Below are 10,683 nucleotides of genomic sequence, written 5' to 3'. Positions count from 1 at the left end.
TTCATACCCCGGTCCTCTCTGATTCTTCTATATCCTGGCAGATACTGGGACAGCGGGATACGATGGGACAGAAGTAACAGAGAACCATTGGCGCATGCCTGCATAATGCCGCCGGTCACAGGACAAGCGGAGGGCCACCGATCGCAGGACGAGCGGAGGGCCACCGATCGCAGGACCGGCGGAGGGCCACCGATCGCAGGACCGGCGGAGGGCCACCGATCGCAGGACCGGCGGAGGGCCACCGATCGCAGGACCGGCGGAGGGCCACCGATCGCAGGACAGGCGGAGGGCCACCGATCGCAGGACCGGCGGAGGGCCAGCGATCGCAGGACCGGCGGAGGGCCACCGATCGCAGGACCGGCGGAGGGCCACCGATCGCAGGACCGGCGGAGGGCCACCGATCGCAGGACCGGCGGAGGGCCAGCGATCGCAGGACCAGCGGAGAGCCACCGATCGCAGGGTCAGCGGAGGGCCACCGATCCTGGGCACGGGGGGCCGTCAGCTGGTCCTGAGGCTGCATTGTTGGGATAGCTTCCCCTCGTCCGGTCACTTTTCTCAAGGAGATGATACCCGACATCAGATGTTGGCAGTGCTGCGCTCAGTGATGCACTCAGTGCTGCGCTCAGTGCTGCGCTCAGTGATGCACTCAGTGCTGCGTCCAGTGATTGGCTTCATGCTCAGGACTGATTCGCCGCCATCACAGTCTCTCTGGAGTGTCAGGATTCTGGTCTGAAGATTCAATGTGCAAATTAAAGGGACGTCCTAAATCCTGTAAAAAATATTATAAAAGCGTCAGAATATTGTATTTGCGCTCCTGCAGCATTTCCTATCACCCACAGTGACGCTGCACACCAGTGATCCGCGCAGGCAGCGGCCGCAGGGTCGGAGAAGCCTAATATCCAGACAGCAAGACCTGATCATGTAAGGAATCTGATTGGCCATCAGGGAAGTGATTGTCGACCAGGAGTGATCTGATTGGTTGAGCTGCACAGAAGGAGCCAATCAGATCCTCCAAAGATGAGAAAACTTATCTGATTGATTAGCAACAACCAATCAAATTCCTACTCTCATCTTCCAGGGCTGACGTGATCGGTTGCTAGTGACAACAGCCTGGAATCGTGCCGGGCATTACTGCAGTTGCACTCAGCAACCAATCAGATCACGCCCCCACTGGAAAGAGCATCCTCCGTGATGTGATGCCATGTGACCAGAGATGACCTCCCCCCGTGAACACATGCCGCCCAGTGGCCGGAGAACCACAACTCCCAGCATTCCCGCCCGCCGCGCCTCATACACGGAACGTCAGTTACCGGGAGCTGCACGGATGGGGATCCTGGTGACACCGCCTCTACGTCATCAGCTGCACCACGTGACCAGTCTGTGCAGCCTGGAATAGCGACCGAGCAGAAACTGCGGCGACGGCGGAACTGTGAGAAGGGACAGCGGCCGGCGGGTGACTGGAGGGGCCCCGCCGCCCGGGAGTTGACGGGGAAAGAAAGCAGCCAGGGGCCCCAATAATAGACCAGAGGGGCCCCGGGAGGAGACAGGGGGCAAGAAAGCAGCCAGGGGCCCCGACAATATAACAGAGGGGCCCCGGGAGGAGACAGGGGCCCCGACAATATAACAGAGGGGCCCCGGGAGGAGACAGGGGGCAAGAAAGCAGCCAGGGGCCCCAATAATAGACCAGAGGGACCCCGGGAGGAGACAGGGGGCAAGAAAGCAGCCAGGGGCCCCGACAATATAACAGAGGGGCCCCGGGAGGAGACAGGGGCCCCGACAATATAACAGAGGGGCCCCGGGAGGAGACAGGGGGCAAGAAAGCAGCCAGGGGCCCCGACAATATAACAGAGGGGCCCCGGGAGGAGACAGGGGGCAAGAAAGCAGCCAGGGGCCCCGACAATATAACAGAGGGGCCCCAATAAGGCCCCGGGAGGAGACCGGGAAAGAAAGCAGCCAGGGGCCCCTGATAATATAACAGAGGGGCCCCAATAAGATAACACAGGGGCCCTTTGTGATAATAGTCACATCTGGTCGTCATGGTGCCGTTGCCCCTCCCCCGGTAATAATAAGACATATAATAGATGGTGAGCCCCCCTCCCCCACCATGAGCCGCGTTGACCGCATAGAAGACCCTGACACATTCAGCTATGATGATTTCTTCCATCAGTACATGGCCGCCAACGCTCCGTGCCTCCTCTCCGCCCAGTTCTCCCGCACGTGGAGCAGCCGCCGCTCCTGGGTCACCGTCGATAACAAGCCCAACTGGGATCACCTGCTGCAGGTGTTCGGTACGTCCCGCGGGGCTCAGCCGCCCATAGACGGTACAGGACCATCGGACCAACCGTCATGTAGCATGGAGACAGGTGCCGGCCCCCAGCGCATCCCCTAATGGAGCCTGGGTGGGGGATTGTCCATGGGGGAGCAGATGTTTCGCCTTATTCTCCAGCACCTTGTGCCATTTCTGTCCAGTCGTTCCCCGGGGTTCGGCTCACACTAGTCATCACATGGAACAATTCCTATATTTCTTCTATTTCAGGAGACGCCGTCATTCCAGTGGCAAATTGTGATGTGAAGGAATACAACTCCAATCCTAAGGAGCCCCAGCCCCTCCGAGAATACATCGCCTACTGGAGGGACTACACCGAGAGTGGCCACCGCTCTGCCCTGGGCTGCCGCTACCTGAAGGACTGGCACATGAGGAGGTGCAAGGAGGCGGCACTGCCCACTACAGATGACATGCTTATTCTTCAATATCCTCCTCCCCCGGGAGTCGCGTCTGTCCTCCCCGTCCCCGGGAGTCGCGTCTGTCCTCCCCGTCCCCGGGAGTCGCGTCTGTCCTCCCCGTCCCCGGGAGTCGCGTCTGTCCTCCCCGTCCCCGGGAGTCGCGTCTGTCCTCCCCGTCCCCGGGAGTCGCGTCTGTCCTCCCCGTCCCCGGGAGTCGCGTCTGTCCTCCTTCCTGTGTGGTGTCCCCTTCTCTCCAATAGTAAGGTCTGTCCATTTCTCCTCCCCCAGTGTTCTCTGTGTGACCCCTGCTTCTCTCTGCAGGGCGTTCCCGGATCAGGACGTGTATGAGACGCCACTTTATTTCTCCTCTGACTGGTTGAATGAATACTGGGACGCCATCGGCGTGGACGATTACCGCTTTGTGTACATGGGCCCCGCCGATTCCTGGTATGTACGGCAGCAGTGTGTGTCTGTACGCCCATCATTGTTCCATTAACAGCAGACATGAAGTGTGAGGTGTAAAACAATTATTTTGTTCTAGTAAAAACCAAAAAAGCTTCTGTAATCACCTCATTATAATATTTACCTCTTTATATTTACCTCATTATAATATTTACCTCTTTATAATATCTGCCTCAGTATCACTTCCGCCTCATTTGAATACCGAAGTTTTTGCTCCGCAAGTTCTGATATCGGTAAAGATTGCTTGGTGGTGTCGATGATGTTTGCTTAGTGACGCTAATGATGTTTGCTCGGCGGTGGTGTTTGCTTGGCGATGTCGGTGGGGTTTGCTCATCGGTGATGTTATCTCGGCGGTGGTGTTGGCTCGGTGGTGTCGGTGACGTTTGCTCGGTGGTGTTTGCTCGGCGATGACGTTTGTGTGGCAGTGTTGGTGATGTTTGCTCGGCGGTGTTTGCTCGGCGATGACGTTTGTGTGGCAGTGTTGGTGACGTTTGCTTGGTGGTGTCGGTGGGGTTTGCTCGGCAGTGCTGGTGATGTTAGCTCGGCGGCGGTGTTTGCTCGTCAATGACATTTGCTCGGTGGTGTCAGTGGGGTTTGCTCGGCAGTGCTGGTGATGTTAGCTCGGCGGCGGTGTTTGCTTGGCAATGTCGGTGGGGTTTGCTCATCGGTGATGTTAGCTCAGCGGTGGTGTTTGCTCGGTGGTGTCGGTGACGTTTGCTCGGCGGTGTTAGCTCGGCGGCGGTGTTTGCTTGGCAATGACGTTTGTGCGGCGGTATCAGTGACATTTGCTCGGCAGTGCTGGTGATGTTAGCTCGGCGGCGGTGATTCCTCGGTGATGACGTTTGTGCGGCAGTGTCGGTGACGTTTGCTCAGCAGTGTCGGTGGGGTTTGCTTGGCGATGTCGGTGGGGTTTGCTCATCGGTGATGTTAGCTAGGCGGTGGTGTTTGCTCGGTGCTGTCGGTGACGTTTGCTCGGCGGTGTTAGCTCGGCGGCGGTGTTTGCTCGGCAATGACGCTTGTGCGGCGGTATCAGTGACATTTGCTCGGCGATGTCAGTGGGGTTTGCTCGGCAGTGCTGGTGATGTTAGCTCGGCGGCGGTGTTTGCTCGGCGATGACGTTTGTGCGGCAGTGTCGGTGACGTTTGCTCGGTGGTGTCGGCGTGTTTTGCTTTTTTTTTTTTTTGCATGTTTCTTCTATCATTCTTGTATCTGGACTGTGAGACACTCTTGCCGTTGCCCTCGTCCTGACCGCTCCGCTTTTTTCGGGGTCAGCTGCAGCCTCCGCTCCGGCGCTCCAGTCACTTATTCTCAGTCAGGGCAATGAGCGGAAGTGAGGAGGAGAGGACCCGGCCCAGAAAGACGCGCCAGTGTTATACACCTGTTGAGCGTGAAAGAGAGCCAACAGTGCGACTCGTGCCGCCGTGTAATGACTACACTGCCTTGCCTGCCGCTGTCCTCTTGCACCATCAGTATGAAGATGACATGGTGGGACACATTGCTATCAGGGACACTACCCTATACACAGTCTCCCTAGGCTGCCAGAGCGAAGCATTCCGCTGGTGCTACACAGCGTGTTTGGCCGCGGCACATCCAAGGATTGCTGTGTGCAGCTGCTACATTGCTGTGTGGGTAAGAATACAAGGACAGAACAATGGAAAGGACACCATTGTAGGCATTTACTACAGGCCGCCTGTGCAAGCCGAAGATATAGATGAACTCTTCATGCATCAGATGGCCAAGTTCTCCAAAAAATATGACATAGTTGTCATGGGAGATTTCAACTATCCAGACATTTGTTGGGAATCTCTCTCAGGCAAAACTAACAGGTCAAGGAAATTCTTATCCTCTCTTGCTGACAACTTTATCTTCCAAAAGGTAGGGGAGAAAACAAGGGGAACTGCTACCTTGGATCTAATCCTTATAAACAGGGAGGAAATGGTTGAGGAGGTAAAAGCGGCTGGGACCCTAGGAGGTAGCGACCATGCTATTTTAGAATTTTGGATTACTAGAGGTGGAAGACCTGTGAAGACTCAGACGTCAAGGTTAGATTTCAGAAAGGCAGATTTTAAGGGATTCAGAAAGAGAATTGGAGGGATCCAATGGCTGGATATCCTTAAAGACAAAAATGTCCAGGAAGGATGGGAAATCTTGAAAAATGAAATTCTCAAAGCACAGTTGTTAACAATTCCGAAAAGAGGGAAGAATAGGAAGCATTTAAGGAAACCAGGATGGATGAACACAGAACTTAAGCACATGCTAAAAAGGAAGAAAAAAATGTTTATAAAATGGAAAGAGGGAGGCATATCTAAAGAAGAATATAATGCTGTCTGCAGAACCTGCAGGGCACAAATCAGATTAGCTAAAGCTGAAAATGAACTGAGGCTTGCAAGAGATGTCAAAAGCAATAATAAAGGATTTTGGGGATATGTCAAAAGTAAAAGAAAAGTCAAAGATGCTATAGGATTTTTACAGGATGAAAATGATGAAATGGTAAGACAGGATGTTGAGAAGGCTGAACTTTTAAATTCCTATTTTGCATCTGTTTTCTCTCAGAAAGGAAATGCAACATCAACTGTTATTCACTGTCCTATTAAGGGAATAGAAGAATCCAGGATATCTATAAACAGAAAGATAGTGAGGAAACACTTAGCTAACCTAAATGAATTCAAGTCTCCAGGTCCAGATGAATTACACCCCAGAGTACTGAAGGAGATAGCAGAAGAAATTTTTGAACCCCTCTCCATAATCTTTGAAAATTCTTGGAGAACAGGAGAAGTGCCAGAAGACTGGAGAAGAGCAAATGTTGTTCCTATCTTCAAAAAGGGGAAGAAGGTGGACCCAGGCAACTATAGGCCGGTGAGTCTGACTTCTATACCAGGAAAGATCTTTGAACAAATTATTAAACAACATGTATGTCAATACCTGGATAAGAATGAAGTGATTAAACAGAGTCAGCATGGGTTTGTAACTAATAAGTCATGTCAGACTAACTTAATTTCCTTCTATGACGGTATCACTGATTGGGTGGATCAAGGAAATGCTGTAGATATAGTATATCTTGACTTCAGCAAAGCATTTGACAAAGTCTCTCATACAATCCTTATTGAAAAAATGACTAAGTATGGAATGGACAAGGCAACTGTTAGGTGGATTCATAACTGGCTTAGTGATCGGACCCAAAGAGTGGTCGTAAATGGCTGCACATCCAGTTGGAAGAATGTCTCAAGTGGGGTACCACAGGGCTCTGTCCTGGGCCCTGTATTGTTCAACATCTTTATCAACGATTTAGATGAAGGAATTGAGGGTAAACTGATTAAATTTGCTGATGACACAAAGCTAGGAGGGATAGCTAATACTAGAGAAGAGAGAGAGAGGATTCAAAAAGATTTAAATAAACTGGAGAAGTGGGCAGCAACTAACAGAATGGTTTTTAACAGGGAGAAATGCAAAGTACTACATCTGGGCAATAAAAATGAAAAAAGCATATATAGAATGGGAGGAATAGGGCTAAGTGACAGCACATGTGAAAAAGACTTGGGTATACTAATAGATCACAGACTGAATATGAGTCAACAGTGTGATGCAGCAGCAAAAAAGGCAAATGCAATTCTAGGATGTATTAACAGAAGCATACAGTCTAGATCACGTGAAGTCATTATTTCCCTCTACTCCTCTTTGGTCAGACCTCATCTGGAATATTGTGTCCAGTTTTGGGCACCACATTTTAAAAAAGACATCAACAAACTGGAGCAAGTTCAGAAAAGAGCGACCAGAATGGTGACCGGTCTGCAAACCCTGTCTTATGAGGAAAGGTTGCAGGATTTGGGAATGTTTAGTTTGCAAAAGAGAAGACTGAGAGGAGACTTAATAGCTGTCTACAAATATCTAAAGGGCTGTCACATTGTAGAAGGATCAACTTTATTCTCATTTGCACAAGGAAAGACTAGAAGCAATGGGATGAAACTGAATGGGAAGAGACACAGATTAGATATTAGAAAAAACTTTTTGACAGTTAGAGCGATCAATGAGTGGAACAGGCTGCCACGAGAAGTGGTGAGTTCTCCTTCAATGGAAGTCTTCAAACAGAGGCTGGACAGACATCTGACTGGGATGATTTAGCGAATCCTGCTTTGAGCAGGGGGTTGGACCAGATGGCCCAGGAGGTCCCTTCCAACTCTACGATTCTATGATTCTATGATTCTATGATTCTACATCACACCTCAATGCAGATGCATGGCGGCACACAGCGGCGCCCTAGGATGCTGTGAGAAGCAAGTCATAATTAAGTCTGGCTTTTTTTTTATGTTGCCTGTCACGGTACCCAGTGTGCTGACCTGCAGTAAAGATCCACAGCAGCTGGCAAGCCGTACACACAGCTGTCACCCACATGCACGTCGCTATGCTGAGAGCGCTCACTGCAGCAGATGTCGTACAATGGAGCAGAGCCTTCCCCTGACTGAATTATGTAGACATGTCGCTCTCCAGCAATGTTTAGCATGTGAGGAAGGCAAAGAGGCGACTGCCGCTAATTCTGCCGGACGACCATTACTGTGGTGTTTGATTGCAGGATGCCCTCCACATTATAATAATCCCTTTCCTATAATGTCACACTGACAGGACTCCGTTCCACGCTGACGTCTTTCGATCCTACAGTTGGTCAGCGAATATATGTGGTCGTAAGAAGTGGCTGCTCTTCCCGCCTGGCCAGGAGGAACATCTTCGTGATTGCAGCGGGCGCCTTCCATACGATGTGACCGCACCTTCGCTCCACGACGTCTGCCCCCCATTCCTGGAGGTCATACAGGAGCCCGGGGAGATCCTCTTTGTACCCAGTGGTTGGCACCATCAGGTGTACAATTTGGTGAGAGTCTGCGCCACATTCCCCTTCACCTGTAATTGGGTTATGCGTTTATTTCACATAATGAAAGGTCCACAGTTTTCAAATGGATATGAGATCTGAGAGAGGTCGGAGGACCCCCGGGTGACGTGGTCAGAGGACCCTCGGGTGACGAGGTCACAGCCCTATAAGAGCATATATGGTGGAGGGATTAAAATCTGGAGACAGTTCTGACATCAAGAATTATGAATCTGATCTTCCAGGAGGACACCATCTCCATCAACCATAACTGGGTGAACGGGTGTAACGTCTTGGTCATGTGGAGCTTCCTGCAGGCGGAGCTGAGCGATGTGAAGAGCGAGATCAGTGAGTGGAAGGAAACGATGGACGACTGGGAGCAGCACTGTCAGGTGACAGAACGTTAATCATTTAAGATCCCGGAAACCCTGTAACGCTGACCTTCATTTCATAATACCTAGCCCTCGGTGGTGCTGAGTCCGGTCTCCATTCTCCCTCTGGTGCCAAGCCCCGTTCATGTTTTCCATGTTGTGCTGAGTCCTGTCCCAGTTCCGAGTATCTTGTCGTACCGAGCCCCATCTCTGTTCTACCTGTGGTACCATGCCACTTCATGGTGTCCTAGGTGGTACTGAGCCCTGTCCCCTGTTCTCCTGGATTGGTGCTGAGCCCCATCCATGATCTTTGGGTGATGCCGAGCCCTGTCCATGTTTTCCCGGATAGTGCTGAGCCCCGTTCATTTTCTGCCGGGTGGTGCTGAGCCCCATCCATGATATTTGGGTGATGCCGAGCCCTGTCCATGTTTTCCTGGATAGTGTTGAGCCCCATTTATTTTCTCCCTGGTGGTGCTGAGCCCCGTTCATTTTCTGCCGGGTGGTGCTGAGCCCCATCCATGATCTTTGGATGAGGCCGAGCCCCATCCCTGTTCTCCCTGATAGTGCTGAGCCCGTTCATTTTCTCCCTGGTGTTGCTGAGCCCCGTTCATTTTCTCCCTGGTGGTGCTGAGCCCCGTTTATTTTCTCCCCGGTGATGCTGAGCCCCGTTTATTTTCTCCCCGGTGGTGCTGAGCCCCGTTCATTTTCTCCCCGGTGGTGCTGAGCCCCGTTCATTTTCTCCCCGGTGGTGCTGAGCCCCGTCCCTGTTATTTTCTTGCTGTGGGAATCATTTGTACTTTTCATATTTTGCACAGATCATCCTGAAATCCTGCTCTGGGATTGATTATAAAGAGTTTTTCACCTTCCTGAGGATCATTGCTGAGCACAGAATTCAGGTCTTACGGGAAGGACATGAGAACAACGTCCTGCAGAGCCCCCAGGTGATGGCCCCGGGGCCCCGACATGTACAGTTTGATCTCAGGAAGATTGCTGATACTTTGGTTTTATTAATGGACAACCAAGATTTCCAAAATCTGGGCACAGAAACATTACAACCCCGCCCCGAAGACTTACTGACGGAGCTGGAGAGAGAGATACAATGACGGGAGCACAGAGGATGAAAATGTGACCGTGGTCGTACTGCATTCTGAGTGCTATAGCGTGTGCGGCATGCAGAAATCCTCTATCCCGCACAGACACTGAACCAGCAGGGGGCAGCGAGGAGACTTAAGGTCTTGTAACCTGAGCGGTGACGGGCAAGCAGAATTGTGATTGCAGCTCTGGGTGTGAGTGGAAAAAGTAACACAAAATATTTCTTGAGTTTCTCACTCAGGGACAGAACGTGTCCCGCTGTGTTTCTGTAAACCAATAAAAAGCTTTAACTTAAAAAAAAGCAAGTTTTGGATGCTCACGCCCAGAAATAACAGCATGGGTGCCTGCTGGTACATGATCCCACCCCAGGTATAGAAACATCAGCCCTGGTGCCCCCAATGAGCTCATTGCCCTTCTCACCCAGCTCCCGGACCCCCAGGAAAACACCGTAACATTTGGATTGTCTCCAGGGTGTCCAAGAAGCGTGTCGGGCATCAAGGGATGATCTGGTGTCAGTCATTTTACAGAAAGGGAGCGACCCCCTCGCTATTCCTTGCAATGCTTCTTGAATGGCCGTGGAACAGTCCAGCTGCAGTGCGCTCCAGTCACCAGGAGTGGCGCCATATGCCATAAAGGAAATAACCTGGGGAGCCGAACTAGAAATCGTGTCATAAGAAAGAGGTAGTGAGGGGGGGAAATGGCGACTACAGCAATGTAGCATGGCGGTCTGTGGGCAAAAAGGGCGTTTTCAGCCAAATATTCTACAAAGCCAACAGCTACTATCCTGACCCCTCCATAGGAAGCTGCAGTCCAGCTGTCTCCCTGTGCCCATTGTCACCCCCCCAGGGACCCACACTCACTGGCCCCATAGAGACACATACTCCCTGCCCCCATTGCCATCCCCCAGGGACCCACACTCACTGGCCCCATAGAGACACATACTCCCTGCCCCCATTGCCATCCCCCAGGGACCCACACTCACTTGCCCCATAGAGACACATACTCCCTGTGCCCATTGTCAACCCCCCCAGGGACCCAAACTCACTGGCCCCATAGATACTCATACTCCCTGCCCCCATTGCCATCCCTCAGGGACATACACTCAATGCCCCAGGGGTGGGCAATTAATTTTCCCAAGGGGCCACATGAGAAACTGGCACTGCTGTGGAGGGCCGAACC

At 51.8% G+C, this 10,683-nt stretch overlaps 1 protein-coding gene across 2 annotated transcripts; it reads left to right on the top strand.

Annotated features, from left to right (window-relative positions):
- The first annotated feature begins 1,261 nt into the window (after positions 1–1,261).
- Positions 1,262–9,805, top strand: LOC141053938 (2-oxoglutarate and iron-dependent oxygenase JMJD4-like). Of its 2 annotated transcripts, XM_073551108.1 has the most exons (7): positions 1,262–1,429; positions 2,168–2,288; positions 2,537–2,702; positions 3,046–3,171; positions 7,804–8,047; positions 8,287–8,433; positions 9,228–9,805. In XM_073551108.1, the coding sequence occupies exons 2-7, from the start codon at positions 2,171–2,173 to the stop codon at positions 9,513–9,515; spliced, it is 1,089 nt and encodes a 362-aa protein (XP_073407209.1). In that variant the 5' UTR covers positions 1,262–1,429; positions 2,168–2,170; the 3' UTR covers positions 9,516–9,805. The 2 variants fall into 2 exon arrangements, with proteins under 2 accessions (XP_073407209.1, XP_073407208.1); XM_073551107.1 differs by lacking the exon at positions 1,262–1,429 and having other exon boundaries at positions 1,482–2,288.
- The last annotated feature ends 878 nt before the right edge of the window (positions 9,806–10,683 follow it).

Source organism: Dendrobates tinctorius, unplaced genomic scaffold (genome assembly GCF_039654945.1).
Source record: "Dendrobates tinctorius isolate UK_male_01 unplaced genomic scaffold, ASM3965494v1 ptg000173l, whole genome shotgun sequence".
Lineage (NCBI taxonomy): Eukaryota > Metazoa > Chordata > Amphibia > Anura > Dendrobatidae > Dendrobates > Dendrobates tinctorius.
Note: the sequence above shows the minus strand (reverse complement) of the source record. Positions and strands in the feature narration are given on the sequence as shown.

Excerpts from the sequence above, each read along its gene's own strand:
- LOC141053938 (XM_073551107.1), top strand. The coding sequence starts at position 2,105 with ATGAGCCGCGTTGACCGCATAGAAGACCCTGACACATTCAGCTATGAT. Across the intron at positions 2,289-2,536 it reads TCACCTGCTGCAGGTGTTCG|GAGACGCCGTCATTCCAGTG; the intron begins GTACGTCCCGCG and ends CTTCTATTTCAG. Across the intron at positions 8,434-9,227 it reads ACTGGGAGCAGCACTGTCAG|ATCATCCTGAAATCCTGCTC; the intron begins GTGACAGAACGT and ends TATTTTGCACAG.